The sequence below is a fragment of the Mizuhopecten yessoensis genome, unplaced genomic scaffold (assembly GCF_002113885.1).
Source record: "Mizuhopecten yessoensis strain PY_sf001 unplaced genomic scaffold, ASM211388v2 scaffold10771, whole genome shotgun sequence".
Classification (NCBI taxonomy): domain Eukaryota; kingdom Metazoa; phylum Mollusca; class Bivalvia; order Pectinida; family Pectinidae; genus Mizuhopecten; species Mizuhopecten yessoensis.
In genome coordinates, this window is record NW_018408713.1 from 1,808,515 (window position 1) to 1,835,048 (window position 26,534).

A 26,534-nucleotide genomic window follows, 5' to 3' on the forward strand; every position below is an offset into this window, starting at 1 on the left:
CTGCAAAAATATAAATTTGTATTGGGCATTAGTGTTGTGTCCTGGGTAAAATGCACCAACAACTGCAAAAGCTTGTTATCCTGAAACCCTGGACTCGTGGATAAGCATTGCCATAAACATGATGTTAACCTAGATATATACAACGTGATGAATGTAGTAGAAAATAATCCTCTTGGTATTTAGAAATAACAATACATGGATACCATATTAGATGTAATAAGCAGACTTTATATAAACAAGATTGGATGTAGAGTGGGTGAACTAAAAAATATTATATTAGAAATCAAGTGCAGATGAGTTAAAGAATTACTATATTTGTCACATGCATGGAGATAGTTAGTGTTGATGGGTTTGTTTTTTGCAAAATTGATGCTGTTTTAAAAAAAAAAAAAAAAAGTTATGTCAAAATATTGCAGAATATAAAAATATCATAATAGACAAGTTAAGGACTGCTGTGCTCAGTGCTATAATAATTTCACACACAGGTTAGTCAGATAAGATAAGATTGAGTATGATCCCATATGACGAATAGATTCTAAGTTATTAATGATATTAACATTTTTCAGCCTGTTAGAGAAGGGAAGACTGATTTTCTGGGTTGTGAATAGCATTGTCGATGTTGCATTCTGATGGCATTGCATGGTGTCAATGTCGATTGAGTTCTATTGGTTGAACATCTGTCAATCGTTCAGAAATTTCAAAGGTATCGATTGTGAGAATGATGATCTTGATAGGCGGCAGTGCTTCAAACGTTTCTGACAATCGATAGTAATTGCTGTAGTTTGTTTGATTATCAAGTTTCAATACTTTTTATTACAGACGTATAATACTCTTCCAAATTAGAGCTTTTCATTAAAGTTTCCACATGGTATCACTCAAAATACTGAAGGATAACACTTGTACAAGTTACAAAGGTTGTTTAACAGGTTAAAATATTCATACAATACACAAATGTCACTGGCTTCAAAAATGATAGATTACTTTTCGCTTAAATGTTTTTCATTTGAATTGAAGCTGATTACGACAAGTGGAATTTTTACCAAGAGTTCCCCATGAGATAAACAAAATGTCCATAGAATTCTCTGGAGTGTTTTTTTGTGTATTAACTGTGTGACTAGTCTACATAGCTCCCTAAGTCATACAGTATTTTTCTATGCTTGCCGAGATTTCCTGGAAACAAAAGAAACCTACTAAATATTGCAAGCTTATATGAAAAAATAATGTCAAACAGTGACAGGTGAAATTTGTGTAAAAATCAATATTTATTAAAGTTCGATTTTTTAACTCGTAAATATTAAAAAATTAATTGATAATCAAAAGTCATGATCTACCATATAAAACAGAGGGCCCTGTGGATTTCAGAGATATAATACGGTATCTTATACAGCCTAGTGCACACATGTGTCCCACAGACAAGGCTGTTAACAATACCACAGATACACTCCAGTGTCAACCCTACAACACATGGAGGGAGAGCTCTCAGGCTCTTTCCAATTCCTTCTTACTAGTTCTATATTTGCACTCAAAGAAATTGCCTGTTGTAGGCTCATCAATATTGCATAACAATTTAAAGTCTGAAGCATCCTACTCACGGTTAAGATCAAATAGACTTTTCAATATCTTATGGTTTAGCATTGCAAATGAAACGGATGCTCTATCAAGCATGTAATTGTTTTCTTTTTTTTCTATCGATTTGATCGATTTGGAAAATGATAAATTCATTTATTTGAATGTCTCTTTTGAAATTGAATTTTTAAAACGGATGAATAAATAAATTGATGGGAAAAAAATCAGATTTATGCTCAAGGCGGAGAATGATGGTGACATGCACTATAGGTTAACAAATAATGTGTCTGGTTCTTCAAACGAACAATTAAACTACAAACACCTATTTTTGATAGAGAGGTATCTGTTGAGATTTATTAAAAAGTTGTTTACCAACTAATGCAAATGATGAGATTCAAGGTACGTCATTTAGCTTTCGTTTTTTGTCAATTACCCTTTTGTAAATAAATGAAGCATTTGAAGATTTATCAGCATTTAAATCTACAATATTTCATCTGTATAATAAAGTATTATTAATCTTTTAAAAAGAGAGTACCATAAAGCTACACAATGTCGTTATTACTGATAGCATTTACCTTTGTTTATTGTTAAAGATGAGATTCAGAATCATTTAATCATTAACCATTTTAATTGTTTGGTTCAATATCATATTTGGATTTAGAAATATTTTACTTTAATAAAGTATTCTTTTATTTTAACAAAATGTACATATCATAAAGGTCAATTATAATACTGCAAGGATTATCATATTAGGAGGTCGAACGAAGTTCAGGTGAGAAAAATACGGGACAGTGTTGACAGTATCTAGTTACCAGTTCTCACAGAATATATATACACACACCTTACTGGAGGTCACTTTTGCCCACCAGGTATGCAGTCACCTGAAGAATGCTGCCAGACACTTGTTTACTCTAGATTGGCTGACAATATAACACATCATATGGACTCAGATAGCAAAACAATTCCATTAGCCTGAAGCTGTGCATAATTATTTTGTCATCAAAAATGCAAATGTGACTATACTTTGTGTTAAGGTTCCCCGTACCACTGCCAAACACTGTAACAAAGTGTCGGAAACTGTTTTTCCTAGATTAGATAAATCATTTCTGATAAGAAGACCATAACGTCACGCTACCGAAATTGGTACACGGCCAGAAAATGATTCGAATAATATTTTAAAATTGAATTTGAGCATTTTCCTTTGACAGTATAACAAAATAGATATTTATCAGCATTTCCACCGAATAGTTTTGTTTTCAGGAATATTTTAAGAGTACACGATGACCTCAAAGTAAACAATGGATAACCAGTTAAAATGACGTACATCGACGAAATTTTGTAGGATTTTGAAGGGGTTAAATATAATATCACTATATTTGGGAAAGGATAAAAATCCAAATGGTCTACACCTTTACAAGTATATGGACGGTATGAGGAGCAAGGTAAAGCTGAAGGAGGAAGTTGAAGAGAAAGACCTAGGAATAATTATAGACAATAAGTTAAATTTCAAAAGCCATATACAAACCGCAATGAACAAAGCGAATAGAGTACTTGGAGCCATCAGAAGAACTTACACATTTTTGGACGACAAAACATTCTGCCTGTTATACAAAGTTTTAGTACGACCACACTTGGAATATGGAGCATGCGTTTGGAAACCATACAAACAACAGGATATCAACCTTTTGGAAAACGTTCAGTAGAGAGCTACCAAATTACTGCCAGGGATGAAGGATATTTCATACGAGGAAAGAATGCATAGACTTAAACTTCCATCATTAGTCCATAGAAGGAACAAGGGAGACAGGATCAAAGTATTTAAAATATTGTCAGACATATATGATACATCAGGATCAACAGGGCTTCTATTAATTAAACAAGACAAAAGAACTCGAGGGCATTCATTTTGCATGGACAAATCAAGAAGTAGATTAGACGTTCGTAAATACTCGTTTACTCAGCATGTAGTCAGCAGTTGGAACTCCTTACCCGAGAACATGGTCCAAGCACCGAATATTATAACATTTAAAAATCGCCTTGATAAGTTTTGGGACACTGGCGACAGGATTTTTACAATAACACCTGAGTGATGTCACATACACTATATAACATGTATATAATTATTATTTGAAGGACTGTGATCTGAATATAGAGGCAAATGTATATGCCTGCGTTCAGAATAATCCAAGTTAATCTAAGTTAAATAAGCATGTTTAAATGTTGCTTTCTGGTCCTTATAACTGGGTATTATAAAAACATATGTAAACAAATGTAGTTCAGTGTTGTATTTATAAAGGCAATAAATTTTGTTGCAATCGGCACATCAACTAGTAAAATTAAAAACAAGTTTCATAGCCTGTGATATGGTGTACCAATTTGGGTACTAATCAAGGCCGAAATATGGGCGAAATCACACTGCGAATTTGGCATTCTATTTTCAAAAACAAATTACTTAGAATTAAAACTTAATCTGAAAATGAACCATCATAGGTAGTCTTTGTCAAGAATCAAGAAACATTCCAGATACATGATCTGAATTTTTATATATCACTGAAAAACTATCGGAATTGTACCAATTGTGGTAGCGTGACGTAGTTACCTTGTAGGACTTTTATGATAAATAATCAAAAATGAAATAAACAAAATATAATCAACAACAGTGTTCTTAATGTAAACATAATCAGCGGGGCCAGACCAGGATTGGAACCCTGGACTTCAGATTGATATCAGATTGAGCTACCTGGTAAACAGAAGTTATATCCTAACAGAAGTGTCCTGGCCAACTGTGCTACAGTTATATTCTAACAGAAGTGTCCTGGCCAACTGTGCTTCAGTTATATCATAACAGAAGTGTCCTGGCCAACTGTGCTACAGTTATATCATAACAGAAGTGTCCTGGTAAACAGTGCTACAGTTATATCCTAACAGAAGTGTCCTGGTAAACAGTGCTACAGTTATATTCTAACAGAAGTGTCCTGGCCAACTGTGCTACAGTTATATCCTAACAGAAGTGTCCTAGCCAACTGTGCTACAGTTATATCATAACAGAAGTGTCCTGGTAAACAGTGCTACAGTTATATTCTAACAGAAGTGTCCTTGCCAACTGTGCTACAGTTATATCATAACAGAATTAAGTGTCCTGGCCAACTGTGCTACAGTTATATCCTAACAGAAGTGTCCTGGTCAACTGTGCTACAGTTATATCATAACAGAAGTGTCATGGCCAACTGTGCTACAGTTATATCCTAACAGAAGTGTCCTGGTAAACAGTGCTACAGTTATATCCTAACAGAAGTGTCCTTGCCAACTGTGCTACAGTGCAGTTATATCCTAACAGAAGTGTCCTGGCCAACTGTGCTTCAGTTATATCCAAACAGAAGTGTCCTGGCCAACTGTGCTACAGTTATATCCTAACAGAAGTTACAGGGAGGTTACCTTATATAGGAAAAAACCCCACATTGCAGTGGGACAGGGATCCTTAATAAAAAAAAATGTATCATATACATGTTCAACGTAAAATAAGTGTGCCGTCACATGTAAGCTCCTTCTGTCTCTTTTCTGATCTCAATCCCCACCCCAGTCCCTTCATCTAGGTTACTAACTTAATTGAAGTGGCATACACTGTGATATGTGGATGTGCAATAGGGGTTGAAAAAGTTTGTATAAGGCCAAGGTAATTGTTACTAAAAATAGACAAGGGGGGGGGGGGGGGGGGGGGGCGTTGGTGACCTTTAACCATCAGTGTTCTAGTTCCTCATGAAAATCAGTCTTGATAAAGCAAAGTGATACACAGGTTGCACTTAAAAAGAAGAAAAAAAATCAAAGCTGGATTTGGAGTCAAGAATGTTTCCTGGTTCTTATGTACACCAAAATAAAAATGTATAAATTTATAACAAGGAAAAGGAAATCATATTTTTTTTCCTGGGGGGAACTAGCTTATTATCTTTCTACCTTGTATATATACTGTGTAAAAATTGATAGGGTTCCGCTGACTATACAAATATGGACATTTAACTGTATAAACACCACATGGATAGCATAATGTGTACCATTCTCCTGGGATCTCACTATGGTGGTGTAGTACTGTGTCATATGTTTTATGTGTCTACATTCAAAAGCACTAATCTCTCTACATTGGTGTCCCTGGTCCTTTACTTCACAAATATTAGGTTTAGGATAACAGCCCCTTGAAAGGGATTTAAAGCCTATTCCTCCGAAGCTTGGAGGCTGGTGTATTGATTTTGGTGGTTTACAAAGTAGAAGATAAGGATGGTGTTGTACCCTAATAGATCTGATATTCCCTCACAGCTCCAGGTTCCAGCCAAACCTCATTGCTACATGTGATAGATTTTCATGATTTTTCTCAGTGTTGTTAGGAGGGAATATTGTATGTAAAGAGGAAATAGAGAAGAAAATTGTGTGTGAAGAAGAACTAAATTAAAATATCTATATGTAAGGAGGAAAGATTTTGTGATAAAAGGAAATACTATAGGAAAATAATATCGTTGTAAGTAAATAAGAAATAATGTATGTAAATGATGAAATTAATGTTTTAAAAGAAAACATAGAGGAGATTCAGATGAAATTTATCTAAAGAGTGATTCATTGTATGTAAAAAAGGAACCATTGTATGTGAACAGGAAATATTGTATGACAGTATTGTATGGATGATGTGTGTTAAGAAAAATATAACAGAGATGGGAAAGAAAATCTTGTGTGAAATATTGTATGGGAAATCATGAAAGGAAACTACAAAAATAGATGTACGAATGATGGAAAAGACTATAGAAATGGTGTATGGAAGATGGAAAAGAAACTCTAGAAATAGTTAGAAAATATGGAAAGGAAAGTTTAAAAATAGTGTATGGAGTGTATGGAAGATGGAAAGAAAACTAGAAATAGTGTATGGAAGATGGGGAAAAAACCTAGAAATAGTGCATGGAAGATGAAAGAAAACTAGAAATAGTGTATCAAAGATGGAAAGAAAACTAGAAATAGTGTATGGAAGATGGGAAAATCCTAGAAATAGTGCATAGAAGATGAAAAGAAAAACTAAAAAAAGTGTATCAAAGATGGAAAGAAAACTAGAAATAGTGTATGGGAGATGGGGAAAAACCCTAGAAATAGTGCATGGAAGATGGAAAGGAAAACTAGAAATAGTGTATCGAAGATGAAAAGAAAACTAGAAATAGTGTATCAAAGATGGAAAGATAACTAGAAATAGTGTATGGAAGATGGGAAAATACTAGAAATAGTGCATAGAAGATGAAAAGAAAAACTAAAAAAAGTGTATCAAAGATGGAAAGAAAACTAGAAATAGTGTATCAAAGATGGAAAGAAAACTAGAAATAGTGCATCGAAGATGGGGAAAAAACCTAGAAATAGTGCCTCGAAGATGGAAAGAAAAACTAGAAATAATGTATCAAAGATGGAAAGAAAACTAGAAAGGGTGTAAATAGTGCACGGAAGATGGAAAGAAAAACTAGAAATAGTGTATCAAAGATGGAAAGAAAACTAGAAATAGTGCTTCGTAGATGGGGAAAAAACCTAGAAATAGTGCATTGAAGATGGAAAGAAAACTAGAAATAATGAATCAAAGATGGAAAGGAAACTAGAAATAGTGTATGGAAGATTGAAAGAAAACTAGAAATAGTGCATCAAAGATGGAAAGAAAACTAGAAATAGTGTATGGAAGATGGAAAGAAAACTAGAAATAGTGTATGGAAGAGGGAGAGAAAACTAGAAATAGTGTATGGAAGAGGGAAAGAAACTAGAAATACTGTATGGAAGAGAGAAAGAAAACTAGAAAAAGTGTATATTTGGAAGATGGAAAGAAAACTAGAAATAGTGTATGGAAGAGGAAAAGAAAAACTAGAAATAGTGTATGGAAGAGGGAAAGAAACCTGGAAATAGTGCATGGAAGATGGAAAGTAAACTAGAAACAGTGTATGGAAGAGGGAAAGAAAACTAGAAACAGTGTATGGAAGAGGGAAAGAAAACTAGAAATAGTGTATGGAAGTGGGAAAGAAAACTAGAAATAGTGAATGGAAAAGGGGAAGGCAACTCCAGAACTAGTATATGGAAGATGAGGACAAAATGTTACATGGAAGATGTCTGTGGGAGGAAAACTATGGATAATATGTGGATGATAGTGTATGGAAGATAGGAAGGAAACTTGTATGAGAAAGTGTATGGTAATATTATATTTAAATTGAGGAGATAATGTTAATTACACGGAAATGTCTGCTGAAAAATTTGTATGGAAATTGTAGATGATGATGGGGAGGAAATCTCGTTTTGAAATAGCATGGATGATGGTGAGGATGAGAAGGAAATATTGTACTGAAGATGAAGAGAAAATGTTAATATGGAAGGGGAGGAGGAAACATCGTCCACAATGACATAGATTGTTGCATTGATTATTAAACATGCCCAGGCTGGTTGCCCCACCAGCACAATTTATCTCTGATCAGAGCTTCATTTATTGTAATTGCAATGATCTAATCTGCATCACTGAGTATATACCATCCTTTGAGTATCTCACTATGTCTCTACCCCGGGCCAGTGATATACTAATGTCTTTGCTAGGCTGGATGAGTTTAATTAGTGTTCTAAGGGAAGAGAGGTGGCCTGTCTTGAGTTGTTGTCCTGGAGGAGAATCAATGATTTGGTTCTGGAGAGATACGACTATTCCTTGATTAAGGCTATGACAATTGATCCTTTAGAATATTATCAATGTATGAACCCTTAACATTGACTAGAGCTACATAGGCTAACAGCAAACAATTCAATGTGGATTTTCACAAAGACAATTTTTACTAAATGGCTTGTTTTTATATAGATATTCTTGTGTTGAGCTGATAATTATGAATTCTAAATATAGATATTTTGTTAAAATATTAACGATTTTGAAAATGCTTCGTGTTGAGAAATACCAATGTTAGATATTTTCAAGCTGACTAGACGTTAACAACAAAGCCATGGTCCCAGACACTCGATCACTCCGGCCTAGCTGTGTTTGAAACATTGGGTTATTTTTACTGAGGATTTAAATCATCAGTTAAACTCTGTCATGAATTAATTCAGCTGCATCTTTGCCTTAAAAGTTATAAACCCCTTTAAATGGATTTATAAATGACCATCATAGGTATTAGAAGTCCCCAAAGTACACCTTTCAATCAGTCTAAACAAAATTATACAATGTATCAGATTAGTTCTTTTGAGACCACCCTGTCTACCAATAATTTAGAATCTGTCTTTTGAGACCACCCTGTCTACCAATAATTTAGAATCTGTCTTTTGATACCACCATTTCTTCCAATGCTTTAGAATCTGTCTTTTGAGACCACCCTGTCTGTCAATAATTTAGAATCTGTCTTTTGAGACCACCCTTTCTGTAAGAATTCTAGCTGTTTAAGCAATGAGTTGTTTAATTTTGGTACGGGAGAGACAAGATGTTTTGGTCCTTTTTTTTTTTATGAAGATGGAATTGAAACAATTTTGGATAAGTACCGAACTATGACAGAGTACCCAAACATCTGTACACCTTTCTGTAACAGTAGAACCTGTATTGGGAGATTGCCCCCACTAACATCAATATAATCAGTCTCCCTATGCCCCCACTAACATCAATAGAATCAGTCTCCCTATTCCCCCACTAACATCAACAGAATCAGTCTCCCTATGCCCCCACTAACATCAATATAATCAGTAGCCCTATGCCCCCACTAACATCAATACAATCAGTCTCCCTATGCCCCCACTAACATGAATAGAATCAGTCTCCCTATGCCCCCACCAACATCAATAGAATCAGTCTCCCTATTCCCCCACTAACATCAACAGAATCAGTCTCCCTATGCCCCCACTAACATCAATATAATCAGTCCTATGCCCCCACTAACATCAATAGAATCTGTCTAGGGAGACCACCTCTTTTACCAACACAATAGAATCTGTCTAGGGAGACCACCTCTTTTACCAACACAATATGATCTGTCTAGGTAGACCATCTCTTTTACCAACACAATAGAATCTGTCTAGGTAGACCATCTCTTTTACCAACACAATAGAATATGTCTAGGTAGACCACCTCTTTTACCAACACAATAGAATCTGTCTAGGGAGACCACCTCTTTTACCAACACAATAGAATCTGTCTAGGTAGACCACCTCTTTTACCAACACAATAGAATATGTCTAGGTAGACCACCTCTTTTACCAACACAATATAATCTGTCTAGGGAGACCACCTCTTTTACCAACACTATATAATCTGTCTAGGGAGACCACCTCTTTTACCAACACAATATAATCTGTCTAGGGAGACCATCTCTTTTACCAACACAATAGAATATGTCTAGGTAGACCATCTCTTTTACCAATACAGTAGAATCGGTCTAGGTAGACCACCTCTTTTAGGAAGAACCACTTTATTTTACCAAATGGCAATCTGTTTTGAAGGACTACCAAAACAGTAGAATCTGTTGAGAGAACATCCCTTATACAGTATAATATCCCATTAAAATAATATACATGGGAGAATCTGTCCATAAACACAGCGGGTGTAGTCCATAAAGACGTTTCACAAGTTGGAGGTGTTAGCATAGCTGTGATATACTGGCATAGACAGTGACCTTGACATTGCAGTAACACTCAAATTCGAAATTGTAATAATGACACTGTCAGTAGTTTACTCCTTGTTTGTACTTTATGGTGACATCAATTCAATCTTTTTGGGAAGGAACTTAATCGAAGTTTTGTTAGGTACAGCTCTGAGAGTTATGGATTTCAGCTCTTTGATTGTTTTAAAGTTCACATGTATAGGGGGGTGGGGGGCATGTCTTCATTCGGTTTTGTACAGCTTGGTGGGTCTTTTTCACTCGACCATTTACTGCCACAGACATGTTGCAGACTCCCGAGTGCTTCAGTATCGACCAGATATGGATTTTTGGTTTGCTGAGCTCCTGAAAAACTATCCAATGAATTTGTTACAATTGATTTTGTATATTCAGAAACATTTATTTTCTGATATTATTTAGGTTGCAGACATTACAATTCAACAGTAGTCACTAGTAATGAGTACTATTGAAGACAAATCTATCTTTAGGGGAAAAAAAAAAATTGAAAAAAAAATGACTTAAGGTTGTATGCTGTATTACAGTAATTTTTTTAAAGAGAAATTTTAGATCTTCTTAAAAAAATGTCATTTAAGTTAGTATTTTATGTAGTAATATGACTCACAATGTAAACAATCTTTCTAGCATATCGTCAGTGAAACAACCAAAATCAAATGGTACGTGTTTCCTACTGTTGCAAAAAAGATCCATATCTTAAAAAGTAGGTTTATCCCTTAACATGTTATCAAGATAGATGCTAAAATTCTCCTCCACAGAAATTCAGATTCTGGTTGGTGATGAGGATGGGTATAGTAGAATGTGTGTATCTCCACAACAAATGCCTCACATACATTCCGCTCCTGGCATTGGCGTGAAGATTCATAGTGTTACATCTGCAGTAAGAATGTGTGTGCAGTGCTGTACACACCTGCATTACAGCTCAATTTATGGACGATTAGAATCTGTACTCACGTTTATTTCTCTATTGCTTACATTGGCTCTCCACTAATAGAACAGGAACATACCAAAGTATATGGCTTTTATCATAACCAATAACATGTGGTTACAAAGACATTATGATTTTTTAAACATCAATAGGCATAGCAGTTGTGTTTAACTGTTTTCCCTGAAGGATGTTTTTGTCGAGTACATTGCAACCTAAGCACATGTAATTTTGGTTCAAGAGCAGAAAACCTGTGTACCATTTCTCAGTAAAAAATGCAAAGGTCAAGGGTGCTATAGCTATATCTCGGTACTTTTAAGAGCATTACAGACAAGCATCTTTCATGCAGCCTCACTGTTGCTTCAGATATCTTCGACTTTAATGCTCAAAGTTCAAGGTCATTGGAGACACTTATCCTCATAGTGACAACATATCTATGCATTTTGGGATTGAAAGGTCCGAGTTATTCTCATTGGGTATTTCAGTACACATTCCAAACCAAATCTTGGTAATTTAATTGCTGAGTATTAATTACTGAGTATTTTGCACATTAACGAGCTCTGGAATTAAGTAAACTTAATCAAGGTCTGTCTAAATGCTAGAGGGATATTTAGCAAATTGCCATTATCAATCTTGTATTGAGTTATAAGAAACACTTTTGTTTTGAGGAAGTATACTGGCCTTTAAAATATTCACAAATAAAATGTCATGACATTTTATAACGTTACCCAGCAATATTCACTTAAGCCTGATTCTAAAGGGTTTGTAATTAGACCTGTTGCGAAATTTAAAAGCAATTGAATCAACGGTCATCATAGGGGAGGTAAGCAAGGTCAGTAGACTTCCAAGGGAGGTTCACAAAGTCAATAGACATCCAAGGGAGGTTAGCAAGATTAATAGACATCCAAGGGAGGTTCACAGGGTCATTAGACATCAGACATCAAATGGAGGTTCACAAGGTCAATAGACATCCAAGGAAGGTTCACAATGTCAATAGACATACACGAGAGGTTCACAAGGTCATTAGACATCCAAGGGAGGTTCACAAGGTCAATAGACATCCACGGGAGGTTCACAAGGTCAATAGACATCCAAGGGAAGGTTTGCAAGGTCAATAGACATCCACGGGAGGTTCACAAGGTCAATAGACATCCAAGGCAGGTTCACAAGGTCAATAGACATCCAAGGGAAGTTCACAAGGTCAATAGACATCCAAGGGAGGTTCACAAGGTCAATAGACATCAAAGGGAGGTTCACAAGGTCAATAGACATCAAAGGGAGGTTCACAAGGTTAATAGACATCAAAGGGAGGTTCACAAGGTCATTAGACATCCAAGGGAAGTTCACAAAGTCAATAAACATCAAAGGGAGGTTCACAAGGTCAATAGACATCAAAGGGAGGTTCACAAGGTCAATAGACATCAAAGGGAGGTTCACAAGGGCAATAGACTTCCAAGGGAAGTTTACAAGGTCATTAGACATCCAAGGGAGGTTCACAAGGTCATTAGACATCCAAGGGAGGTTCACAAGGTCAACAGACATCTAAGGGAAGTTGAATAGGTCAATAAACATCCAAGGGAGGTATACAAGTTCAATAGACATTTAAGGGAGGTTTCTGTCTGCCGGCGTCTGTCCTGCGTCAACTTTTCCATTTAGACATCTTCTTCTCAATAACCAGCAGGCCACATGTCATGATATTTGGTTGGTAGGTTGCTGGGATGAAGCGCAACAAAGTTTGCAAAAAGAAATGACACTCACCAATATTCAAGGTCACAGGGGTCAAATTTGTTAAAACCTTTAAACGACTTTTGATGATTAACCAAAACGCCCAGAAGCGTGATATTTGGTTGATAGTTTCCTAGGATAAGGCCTGACAAAGTTTGCGAAAAGAAATGACCTTGACCTATATTCAAGGTATCAGGGGTCAAATTTGTTAAAACCTTTAAACGACTTCTTTTGATTAACCAAAAGGCCCAGAAGCATGATATTTGGTTGAGAGGTTCCTAGGATGAAGCCTGACAAAGTTTACGAAAAGAAATAACTTTAACCCATATACAAGGTCACATGGGTCAAATTTGTTAAAACCTTTAAACGACTTCTTCTGATTAACCAAAAGGCCCAGAAGCATGATATTTGGTTGATAAGTTCCTAGGATGAAGCCTGACTAAGTCTGCAATAAGAAATGACTTTGACCCATATTCAAGGTGACCCATATTCAAGGTGACCCATATTCAAGGTGACCCATATTCAAGGTCACAGGGGTCAATTATGTTAAAACCTTTAAATGACTTCTTCTGATTAACCAAAGGGCCTAGGGTAAGGATATTTGGCCTGTAACATGCTAGGATAAAGGGCTACCAAGTTTGTTCAACTGAATAACCACCATCCATTTTCAAGGTCACAGGGGTCAAATTTGTTTAAATCTTTTAACGACTTCTTCTAAATAGCCGAGAGGCCTAGGGTGATGATATTTGGCCAGTAACATGTTGGGATAAAGGGCTACCAAGTTTGTTCAAATGAATGGCCTTGACTTAAAGTCAAGGTCACAGGGGTCAAATATCTTTAAAACCTTTAAACAACTTTTTCAGGCCTAGGGTGACAATAACTGGCCAGTTACATGCTGCGATGAAGGGCTACAAAGTTTGTTCAAATGAATGACTTTGACTTATATTCAAGGTCACAGGGATCAAATATGTTTAAAATCTTTTAAAAACTTCTTCTGAATAATATAGATGTTTGGGGTGTTTATATTTGGCCAGCAACATGCTGGGACGAATGGCTACCAAGTTTGTTCAAATGAATGACCTTGAATTATATTTAAGGTCACAGAGGTCAAATATGTAGAAAACTGTAAACAACTTCTTCTATATAACCAAAAGGACCAGGGTGATAATATTTGGCCAGTAACATGCTTGGATGAAGTGTTACCAAGTTTGTTCAAATGAATGACATTCATTTATTTGCAAGGTCACAGAGGTCAAATATGTTGAAATCTTTAAAATAACTTCTGAATAATCTAAAGGTCCGGGATCCAGGGTAATGATATTTGACCAGAAGTATGCCGGTATGAAAGGCTATAAAGTCTGTTCAACTTAATGTCCTTGTTTGACTTTCAAGGTCACATGTATCACATGTTTAAATCTTTTACTGGTATATTGCCTGTAGCTGTATGTTAGGCCACTTTTAAGATTAAAAGTGAAAGATTAATACCAGGTGAGCGATTCAGGCCCATTGGGCCTACACACAATCAAACTGTCTCTACTAACAAGGTTATATGTTCGACACACAAACCAAACTGTCTTTACTAACAAGGTTATATTCTACACACAAACCAAACTGTCTCTACTAACAAGGTTATATGTACGACACACAAACCAAACTGTCTTTACTAGCAAGGTTATATTCTACACACAAACCAAACTGTCTTTACTAGCAAGGTTATATTCTACACACAATCAAACTGTCTTTACCAGCAAGGTTATATTCTACACACAAACCAAACTGTCTTTACTAGCAAGGTTATATTCTACACACAAACCAAACTGTCTCTGCTAACAGATTTCTACTTTACACACAAACCAAAATGTCTTAACACTAGCATTTTTCCATTGTACACACAAACCAAAGTGGCAGAACTAACAATTTCTGAATCTTTTGATATAACAGGAGCGATCCATATAAGGCTCAATATATAGTGTGTGTCTTGCGATGTTGGTGCAGGGGGAATTTGAGTATTGGCAAATCAGACGGCTGTAGTCTTCTGTATATGTATGTGTCCCAAGAGGTCCTAAGAGTGATAGAGTTGCAGCTAATACAATCACACTATACATTTGTTTGCCTCACAAATCATTATTAAAGTAAATCACTTATCCTTTGGATTTTGTGAAGTACTTGATACCTTTGCGCGGAGTGTGTCAATACCATCAGAATGATTGTGTGTAGTGGATTGGGACGGAAACTCTAAAATATAGCTGACATTCTGCGCAATAAAACAATTCTATTACACAGCTAAGCAAGTACAGCTCAGTAATCAATCTAAAAGAGTTTATTTTCATATCAATTAAATTAGTTTAAAAGGAAAGTATATTTTATCCAATGCACATTTTCTGTTTTTGAGAACTCATTTAAATATGAAAATAGATTTTAATTTTTTGAAAAGGATCTGCATTTACTATTCAGGGGTTATTCAGGAGGTCTAAGACAAAGCACTTGATAACCAACAACATGTGATTGGTGTTTGGTTGCTCTCATACTAAATGATACTTGAAGATACCTTCTGAAGATGGTACAAAGGTGGGCGCCAAGATCCCTCTGAATGCTTCATTCATGTGAAGTATAAGCTATCCCCTTTCTCCCCCAAGAATGGCTAATTGTGTCAGGCTGGAGCTAGTATTGATTTCGGGAGGAGAGTTTAGTGTATTTACAACAGTGGTTTTTTTTATGTGAGGTCGTGTATTTGAGGCCTGCTTACAAACACTTTTAAGATGCTGATTGAGTTGTGGGAAACTTAGTGACACATCAATTTGGGACTCTATCAGTCCCTTTTCATGTCCAGTGGGAAGCTAAGCTTGATGGCTGATTAATCGAGCCTTTCTGCATTTCTATTTTCAAGTCGCAAATTTTCCTGCCTCGCCTGCATTAAAAGCAGCATTAATCTGATTGTAAACAGTATAATATCATTAGCCCACCATCATCAGATGTAGGGCTATTCAAATCGCTCTTTGTCCGTGGTCCGTCCTTAAACAATTCTGGTTATTGCTATTTCTCAGGAAGTACCAGAGGGTTCTATCTCAATTTATGTGTAGGTTTCCCTTGGTCCCAGTTGTGCATGTTTACTTTTGAGAATGATCAGATAAACAAAATGGCCGACAGGCAGCCATCTTGGATTTTGACAGTGAATGTTTGTTATCGCTATTTCTCAATAAGTACGTACTGGAGAGATCTTTCTCAAAATTAACATGCAGGTTCCCCTTGGTTTGTAGTTGTGCATGTTCAATTTTGAGACTGATCAGATAAACAAAATGGCCAAAGGAAGAACTAAACAGATCTTTCTCATATTGCAAGATCAGTTCTATTTCTGTCACAAACTCACTTTGAAGGTTGTCTTTTTTACATAGCAGTATTAAGTTTAGATCAAAAGTTACCTCAAGGGGAATTGACTGTTAACATGACTCGATCAAACAGATTAGAGAAAAGAAGAGAAAAGATTGAACTGACAAAGAATTTATGGAGATGGTACAATGGTGGGCGCCAAGATCCCTCTGACAAAGAACTAATGAAGATGGTACAAAGGTGGGCGCCAAGATCCCTCTGACAAAGAACTAATGAAGATGGTACAAAGGTAGGCGCCAAGATCCCGCTGACAAAGAACTAATGAAGATGGTACAAAGGTGGGCGAAAAGATCCCTCTGACAAAGAACTAATGAAGATGGTATAAAGGTGGGCGCCAAGATCCCTCTGACAAAGAACTAATGAAGATGGTACAATGGTGGGCGCCAAGATCCCTCTGACAAAGAATTTATGAAGATGGTACAATGGTGGGCGCCAAGATCCCTCTGACAAAGAACTAATGAAGATGGTATAAAGGTGGGCGCCAAGATCCCTCTGACAAAGAACTAATGAAGATGGTATAAAGGGGGGCGCCAAGATCCCTCTGACAAAGAACTAATGAAGATGGTATAAAGGGGGGCGCCAAGATCCCTCTGACAAAGAACTAATGAAGATGGTACAAAGGTGGGCGCCAAGATCCCTCTGACAAAGAACTAATGAAGATGGTATAAAGGGGGGCGCCAAGATCCCTCTGACAAAGAACTAATGAAGATGGTATAAAGGTGGGCGCCAAGATCCCTCTGACAAAGAACTAATGAAGATGGTACAAAGGTAGGCGCCAAGATCCCGCTGACAAAGAACTAATGAAGATGGTACAAAGGTGGGCGAAAAGATCCCTCTGACAAAGAACTAATGAAGATGGTACAAAGGTGGGCGCCAAGATCCCTCTGGGATCTCTTGTTTTCTCCTTGTTCCTGTATTCTGTTATAATCATAGTTGTATTTAAAGATGAGCAATACAGGCCTATTTGGTCTCTTTTTATAAATTTGGGTATTATGAAAGAAAACAATTTAAAAAAATGTAAAACTGAAAACTTTTAAGGATTTTCCAAACTCAAGAAAACAGGAAAAATATTATTTTTTAGTCTTAAATGCAGACATCAGTGTCATATTCTAATAGAGATAAAATTAATAAGCACCTGTAGAGAAATAAAAGAAAAACTATTAGAATCTAAATGTTGGAACATTTATATTAAAAATTAACAATACTGCATTGAAAAGTTTTGAATAGAATTGTATACATAACAGTTTGTAGTGAAATGGGCAGGTTTCAGCTGGTCGTCTTGGTTCTATATTCATGTCTTTTTTCTTGTGACCTTGCACTTGATGATTAAGCTTTTGTATTGAAGCTTTCTCTTCGATAAAAAATTGAATTTGTCAGTTATTTCTTTGCCAGATTGACTGTTTGTGAAGTGATAATTAAACACATGTAATAGATATGTATACTGTAAACTTCGTGCACTCAAATTTAAGCATATAATAGAATTTTGATAATTGATGCACCCACAACATCAAAAACAATATACAGAAACTTCAATTTGTTAAATTATAATTAAATTAAAGATTAATGCATGAAAAGCACTAAAATGATAAGTTTAGTGCTAAAATATGTATGCTAACAGTAAATGATGAAAGGGATTTTAAGACCAATATATAAAAGAATAAAAAAAAAAAAAAAAAAATGTAGTTCATTCAATGCCATTTTCCTTTATGATTTTGAACGAGGTCATTATGACTAAATAAATACTGGATATCTGTATAACTAAAAAGAACACTTGTTCTAGTACATCAAAGAACTTGGTAATAGCACTAAGATCAAGGGATTTACCATTGCTATTGAACCTTAACATTTATAAAAAGGAAAGGATTTTCATCTTTAATTCAGGATAGGGATTTATGGTAACTGAAACTCAGTAAGAACAATGAAGAAACATTGACACCTTTTATTGAAAAATGACCAACAATGTCTTCATTAAGCTTTTAATTAAATCATATTCAACACACTAAACATGGTAACATCTGAAGTTCAAATCATTTTGGCAAGATGAAGCCTGAGACTGGAATATTTTCATTTTTGTAAGATTGATTATTCAGGGCTCATAGATATCAATTTTGTGTTAATTTAGTTACAGGCAATCAGACATTCACTGAACAAGCACGAATTTATTTTACAGGATTTTGTCGATTTCCAGCCTCCTAGCTAATATGTCTGGACAGTTAGTTGTGGATTACAGTGGTAGCCAACTGTCAAACAGCTTCAGGTCATTACGCCTACACAAACGCCTAAAGCCATCGGTACCTTACAAAGAGAAAAGATTCATAGGAAAAAAAATGTACGAATTGTCTGTATAATAAAGCTTATAGCTATACAAAAATAGCTGGTCGGAATGCCGGTTGACATTAGCATGATCCATCTCCGTGTCCCAGGCTACACTGGTGCAATCCTTAATAGAGTTTAATTTTTTATACATTCTAGCCTTTAAATGTCAATATTCCAATTACAATGTACTTCCTTTAAGTAGATATTTTTTTGGGAAAAACAAATTAGAAATTTGACTAATGTTATCATGTCAAACTTTGGCATTGACGTTTGACCAAGATGTGTTGTGTTCTGTGTTTAAATCACTGACACAAGAAACTCCCAGAATAAATCAAAAACCAAATTTAAACCCATAAAATGAAAATGCAACTTTATGTTATGGTTATAGTGATCTAGATCTAATTTGATTTCTATGACTTATTACAATAGAGAAAACATTTATTCCTTATGCAGTTTTTCTGTTACAGCATTTACCAGTATACATATATATCTATTTGTACAGCTAGATAGACTTGAACAAAATGTCTGATTCAACACAATAGTAACAGTAGCTACACTGCTTATAGATCTGTTAAAGCCTGCAGCCTTTAATGTAAGAAATTGATTGGATCGTGACACAATCAGCTGTACTTATGTTGCCTGTCTATTTGGCAAACATCTTATAATACACTGAAGTAATGCTGTATACAAGTCCCATTATGGAGGTGTGACGAGACAGTTCCCTCATTAAATTTGACATTAATAGTCAGAAGTTTCAATTAGTGAACTCTCCAGTCTCCGGTAATTGGAGTGACATCATGGTCATGAGTCTCCAGTAATCTTTGTGTGGTCTCCTGTGTCTGTTGAAGTTGGTGATTCTGTAATTATATTATAAATGCTTATAGAGGGTCGTGCGTCCGTGGCATGTAGCGCAGGAGGAGGAGGAGGAGGAGGGTATCGACAGGGACCCCTCCAAAAGCTTGAAAAAATCTACTGGGCCCTAGAAGTAATCTCCCGCATTCCGGGAACTCCTTTCAATCTGATTATTAACAAGTTAAACCCAACTTTTTGTATATGGATAATATTAAATTTTGTGCTTCACTTAGTAGTTTTTGATTTACATAAACCTTAGAGATTTGTCAATGTGTTTATTTCTTTCCTTTTTTTAAGATTGATACGGACGGTCCATATTAACCATAAAAAAAGAAAATAATAAAAAAATGTTTGAATAAAAACATCTTCAAATTTTTTGCATAATATTTATGCTTGAGCATACAAGCATACATGTATGCTATGCCACTGAAGATCACACAAAATGCTACTGTGTTACCTGTGCAGTCTTTGTTTCTTAAGACAATGATTTGGTTGTCATAACCCCTTGCCTAATTAGGCCACAGTATGAAAAAAACTGAATACTTTCTACATAATGTATAATGCCAAACAACCATACAAATGTTATAGAGGTAACAGTTGTTGACAAATTGTTTATCCTGAACTTGTTTTGCTGACTTTGACATGAAAGCACTGGTAGTCTCAGCCTTTTCAGTCAGCCTCTGTAGCCACAGAAATAACTGATTCAAGAAGTTGCACATGTGTTCCTACTGACTGTTTTTGTATAAAATTATAAAATATATTTGACACAAGAAATATCTTTAAAAATGATAAAAGGTTTTAACAGCTGTTTATCTATGACATTGCTTAAAACATATCAACAGATTATTGTCCCTCTAAAACATGTATCCTAAAACTCCCCACTCCCCCTCCTCTCTCTCTCCCTCCCATCTCCTCTTCCCTCTAAAACATGGTAGTGACTCCCTCCCTGACTTATGCATCTCTTCCAACCTCCACCTCCCTTTAATTCTGTCAACCCCTCTGTATTCCCCTCCCTCCAGGCATAATAGGGTGTTTGGGGAGAGTTACTAGAATGCTCCCCTTCCCCTCCAGTTGTCAGCCTCAGGTATGTGGATACACAGTAGGGTATCAATGTCTGATACACGTGAACAACATATGGTCAATGTTTCTCTACACCCTATCTATCAGAGCTTTGTGTTTTGGCCATGGAATTGACTGGCAGTGTATACATGTATCACAAGGTTTAACATAGGCCATACAAGATACATTTTCTTACAGAAGATCAGAAGAAACAAATAAACATGTAAAAGATACTGTCATCTGAAAACCTCATCTCTAATCTCTGTCTTCATATATTCCTCCCTATACTAGTTCCGTACCCCTATCCTCACAGCATCCTCAACCCCTTTACCCTTCTATATAATTGGCTACCATCTCTAACCTCTGCCGCCATATATTCCTCCCTATACTAGTTCCCTACCCGTATCCTCTCAGCATCCTCAACCCCTTTACCCTTCTATATAATTGGCTACCATCTCTAGCCTCTGTCGCCATATATTCCTCCCTATACTAGTTCCGTACCCCTATCCTCACAGCATCCTCAATCCCTTTACCCTTCTATATAATTGGCTACCATCTCTAACCTCTGTCGCCATATATTCCTCCCTATACTAGTTCCCTACCCCTACCCCTATCCTCACAGCATCCTCAACCCCTTTACCCTTCTATATAATTGGCTACCTTCTTAAGATCTAACCTCTTCCTCGATTCCTTAAACCTAACTGAATCCCCAACTTTTTCTATGAACCTCAATAATCATTCTAACCATCAAGCCCTTCCTTTGGTAGAGTGCCAGGCTAGAGCTTGAGGGGTCCTGGGTTCAAATTCCAGTCTGAGTGCTCACCTGCTACATCCATCAGACAGCCATGCATCAGTGCTTTTTAATGTTTTCAACATCTTCAGAACCAAGATATCTGGAGTGATGATATTTCACCTTTCACTTGCTGAAATGAATATTATCAAATATTTGACTTTTAAACCAATAATTGAAATCAAAGGCTGATTACTCTACTGATGGCCTGTATGCAATAAAGAGTGAAATAATCAAATGAGCAATACAGTCACCCACACTTTTTTGAAATTTCTATAGGGGAGATCATGCTCAAAATTAAAACCTAAATAAAATGTGTGTAAGTTTACCCCCTAGAGACAAAATAACCCTTTTAAATGACTTATTCAGAGTTGTGCTTTCAGAGGAAATCGTTACATCTTAGAATAAAGGAAAGGTTAAGCAAATTCACTCATTAAAAATAAATGCTAAATGTAATGGTCCAAAATCATGAGGTCTCCCTCCTAAATAGGGAGAGTTGGCAAATATGGTCACCATTGGCCTCGCGTTCAGTTTCTGTCATACACTCAACCCCATCTATAGAGTCCAATGTTTGAATCCCGGTCAGACCGGCATTGCATTATTAGCTCAAATGACTCGTAGTTTAATAATCTTAAGGCCAGAGGTCATGATATTTGGTCTGTAGTTTGCTGGGGTATATCAGATTAGTTCATAAATACAAATGTATATTAACTTTTCTTCATGTAAGGTTGTAGAAGTCAGATGTGTTTAATGGCTTCAAAACATTTTTTATACTAAACTTGAAGGCATATGAACATGATATTTGGCCTGTAGCTTGCAGAGGATATATTTATAGGGCAATGAAGTATGTTCAAATAAACGGACCCACATACCCCCAGGTATTCAAGGTCATAGGAATTGTGTTCTAAACTTAAAATGACTTCTCCTCTGAATAAGATCTTACAGGTGTGGGGGTTCATTAGCTTACTGGTGATATTTGGCCATTCTGATTGTACCAATGAATTATCCATACATGTACTTAATACTTAACGTCACAAAAGGCATTTATGTCCGTATTAAATCAGATTTTGGTGTATTTGCCAACACCATTGAAACACAGGTGAACAGTACAGGTCTATAAGGCCTCTTGTAAATCTCTAATGGTACAAATATACATGACAGATTTGCACTATACATGTTTGAGGAAATGCACTGTAATGTCTGTGTAGTTTCAGCCCACAGGCATACTTCCCACTTCCTACAAACACATGTTATAAAACAATTACACAAGCAAGGCTGGCAATACTACACAGTGGTGACGAGATAACACACAGCTCATTCTCCTGTTACTGCCAGCAAGATAAAACGCTAGGATGTCTAACCTTGCTAACCTTCCCATATCTTCAATCCCACCATATCCCCCCACCCACTAATGAAACACATATTGAAATATTTTACACAATTTAACATGTGTTGACGCCTGTGGGATGCTTGATCATGACTTTGATTCACTTACTTTTTGGAACTTCCCATTCTTGCTGTATTGATTCTAGTAATAAACCAAACCCTTTATTACACAGATAGTACTTAACAAGACCTGCAACGATATATCCCAAATTGAATCTTGGATGCTCCGTGACATTTATTTCACTTATAAGACTTTGCTATGTATGTTTAATTACCATATTGATTCTAATAAAAGCCAAAATGTTTTATTAGAATGGTTTAAGGATATATATGCTATCTTACTGTCATTTATGTATTTCATTTCATAAAATCTGTAAAAGATTTTTTTCAAATAATAACTCTGCCTTCCTCAACAAAGCTATGGGGGTATTCTCCAATAGGGGTGTGAGCCCATCTGTCCATTCTTATGTGGGTGAAGTCTTGTCATGATTACGCCTACGGTTTGTATCTGAATCGAAACTTTACGGAAGTGTTTGCTACATTCTGAAGGTGTGCACCTTAATTGAGACTTACTATTTATCCTGGTATTTTATACCCCTTTAACAAAACTATTAGCTAAATCTTTTCCAGACAACTCTCCTTCAGTTTTCATCCAAGTTTTAGTGAAACTTTTTTTTACAAACCATACTGATGTCTGTGGTTAATTTGTATGCATTTGAAATCACTTTTTTTCAGTTGTTCTGGGGGTGGGGGTATTAGTTAGTCTGTAGCTTACATTGCTACTTTAAATATTTTGTTATCCATTGATTACAAATTTGAATGGTAACACAAGACATTGTGAATTGAAACCATTTGAGAGATTCTGAAAAAGTCAGAAAAAACGGATGTACAAGGTAACAACTAAGATAAAACGTAGATACTAACAACTTGTGTTCTGGAAGATAAGCCATGTCTAGAAAGCATGATGACATTGTTAAGCTGACCTTTGGTCAGTTCAGTAGGACCAAAGACCAAATAATGGCGGCACTACAGGTCAGATTCCCTACTGAATTGTCCGCCGTGTAGTTATAGCCAGACAACCTCTAGTTCACTGCATGCAACCTCACAACAAGTGCACTGTGTCTCCAGCCTAACCTATAATTACAATCAAATTGGACCAGTCCATATCAAGATCTAATGTATCCCCTTGTTCTGCAATAGATAGTGTCCAAGTTAATTGCCAATCTATAGGACAAAAGAATGTAATCAAAGGTAGCAATTGACATCTAGATGTAGATTGCATTAATATTGCCTGCTCGATTCGCTCTGATTTGTCACTTTTGAAGTACAAACGTAAGTTTCCTCTGTAAGGGTCCTGGTTAGCCTAGATACTCTTATTTCAAGATCTCAATAGAGGTTTCATTTGTGTGCATTTAGTCTACATGGCTTTGACTGTTATCTAAGGGACTCTGTCAGTAAAGAGCCTCAAGTTCAAATAGATCCCTAACCCTTTCATCTCAATGTAACTTAAGTAGACTTTACCATGCATTGATCTGGATGTGTCCATTATGGTCTACAGAGGTGAAAGGGCTAATGGTGGCTACAGAATTGATATACAGGAATAAGTCACTGGTGTAGCCTTATTTTAATCTCCACGAACGCACCGTTTTTGTTCTTTGAGACATGGAACCTATGGCTTTGAGTCCAAACTAGAAAACTATTTACAATGCAGAAATATCCTATAACTTAAAGACGAAGGGTCTTATTCTTACAGTTTTGTTCAATGTTATATTATTAGTTGGCCATTTTGGGGTTCATTTCGATTTTTAAGGGGATTACACAAACGATTTCGTTAAGAAGAAACATAGTTTGAAGTCACTGTTACACTTTCAGGACTTTGAGGTACTTACAGAAAAAAATCAAGGTGGGGAAGAAATAATTACTGGGAATGAAACCCTAGCCATCTTGTGTGTTGAAGACTTGATTGCTGCACCCCACTGACTGGGCCTATCTGCCAAATTAACACACAGCAAGCAGTATTGACTTAGCTACATGCATTGACATTAAGGCTACATAGTTTAAACTATGTTAATTAGTCAACAATGTACCAAGGTACCTCTGTTTCACTCACTCACCAAATTACCTGCCCTGTCTCTAAGATTACCATAAATGTTCATGTATAGTGCACATTTTTAGGGGAAAATGATAATATCAAAAAAGGGGAATGGACAATATACACGGGAACAATCCAAAACCGTACTTCGGTCATGACAATTTATTGTGGTATAACATTCTGATTTTATATACAAAATTAGCAACAACTGAAAAAATATTTCTGCATTCAATCTGACTGCCATTCAGTATCTAACTGATTGTCAAATGTAGCCAGCTGAAATATACCCTAGTATTCCAGGAAGGCTCCAACCTCAATACTGTAGTTTGAATTTTCCATCAGGATTGGGATTGAACCCGAAACAGTTTGCTAAGAAAGGTCAGATATGTCAACCTGGCCAATTATTGTCACCAGTTGGTACCAATAGGTCTGTACACTAACTGATTTGTTTTCTACTTTCAGTTACAAGTTTCCGAGCATGCAGAGTCTGGGCGAGGACCTGGTTTGTGTCCTAGACCAATTGGAGTAAGTAAGAAACGAAGATTACTTGGGCTTCATGACAACCATTTTTCTGACTTGACATTTACATTTCATCAATTATGGGATAGAGGAGGCATATGGAATTGCCATGTGTCTGTCAATCAGTTTATGTGTATAACATATTTATCATGCTACCTTCATCTTAAATTGAATGAAACCTATTGCAATTTTTTGGCACAATGATTGGCTGTTGTTACTATAAATAGAGCTACTTAGATTTTATGTATTTTAATAAAAAAAAAATGAGCATTCAAAAAAAATATTAAATAAAGATGGAATTGAAGGGGAGATTATGCTTACATTGCCGTAACAGGAGAGAGAGAAATATACACTGCAAGACGAGGGTTCCAGCCCGGGACCCTCCAAACACCGTTGATTGACCAAGAACAGCTCCGCTACTTTGCATTGGAACCTGGATCTATCTGAGGTGTTAGTTTAGGAGGGAAATCTCTGGGACATTATTTCACCCTCGGAATGGTTGCTTTATGCTCTGGTACATTAAGTTGATTGTTTCTTCCCAACTAATGCAGTAGCTTGAAAATTAGGTGGGGCTAAATAAGAATTCCAAACCTTAGAATTGAAGTCTTGAGTAAGTCATCTTAAAGTTCGTCTGTATACTTACTATGAAATTTTGTGTTACAGTGTAAAACAAGTGATTGGGCTGGGAGAAGGTGCTGGAGCAAATATTGTCGCCCGATTTGCTGTGAGTTTCTAAAGGAAAATCCTTATATAAATATATATATATATACAGAGTCTTAGAACCGTGTCACAGTCTAGACGGCTTAAATATTGTAAAATTACTGTTGGTTCCTGCAGGAAAATGAACGTAAATTGTTTAGAACCTTACAATATTTCAAGACTGGTTGTCATTTTATAATATTGAAGTCATCTTAATATTAGCAAATTTATCTGTAAGTCATGGTAATGATAGTCATCAATCAATTCATCAATTCTATTACTTATTTCGTATGATTTAAGGAATTATTCATCTTTTTTCCTATATACAATTCATAATTATCGTTTCCATTGAATGTGATTAATGTGTTCAGTGCAGGAAATAGTTATTGGAGTAGGATGTTACAGAGTTATAGAAGCCATAATAGAATAGGGAGAGGTATTAGAATTAGGAGTGGTCGTAGGATTAGGAGTAGTATTAGAATTAGGAGTGGTCGTAGGATTCGGAGTAGTATTAGAATTAGGAGTGGTCATAGGATTAGGAGTAGTATTAGAATTAGGAGTGGTCGTAGGATTAGGAGTGGT

General features: G+C 36.0%; 1 protein-coding gene across 3 annotated transcripts in view; it reads left to right on the top strand.

The window, feature by feature from the left end:
• The window catches only part of LOC110462282 (uncharacterized protein ZK1073.1-like), an 83,431-nt gene that overhangs the window by 29,162 nt on the left and 27,735 nt on the right, over window positions 1-26,534 (top strand). For all 3 annotated transcript variants that reach the window (XM_021516193.1, XM_021516194.1, XM_021516195.1), the window contains 2 exons: window positions 25,197-25,259; window positions 25,917-25,977. In XM_021516193.1, coding sequence (XP_021371868.1) covers window positions 25,197-25,259; window positions 25,917-25,977 — 124 coding nt within the window. The remainder of the gene's footprint in view (window positions 1-25,196; window positions 25,260-25,916; window positions 25,978-26,534) is intronic.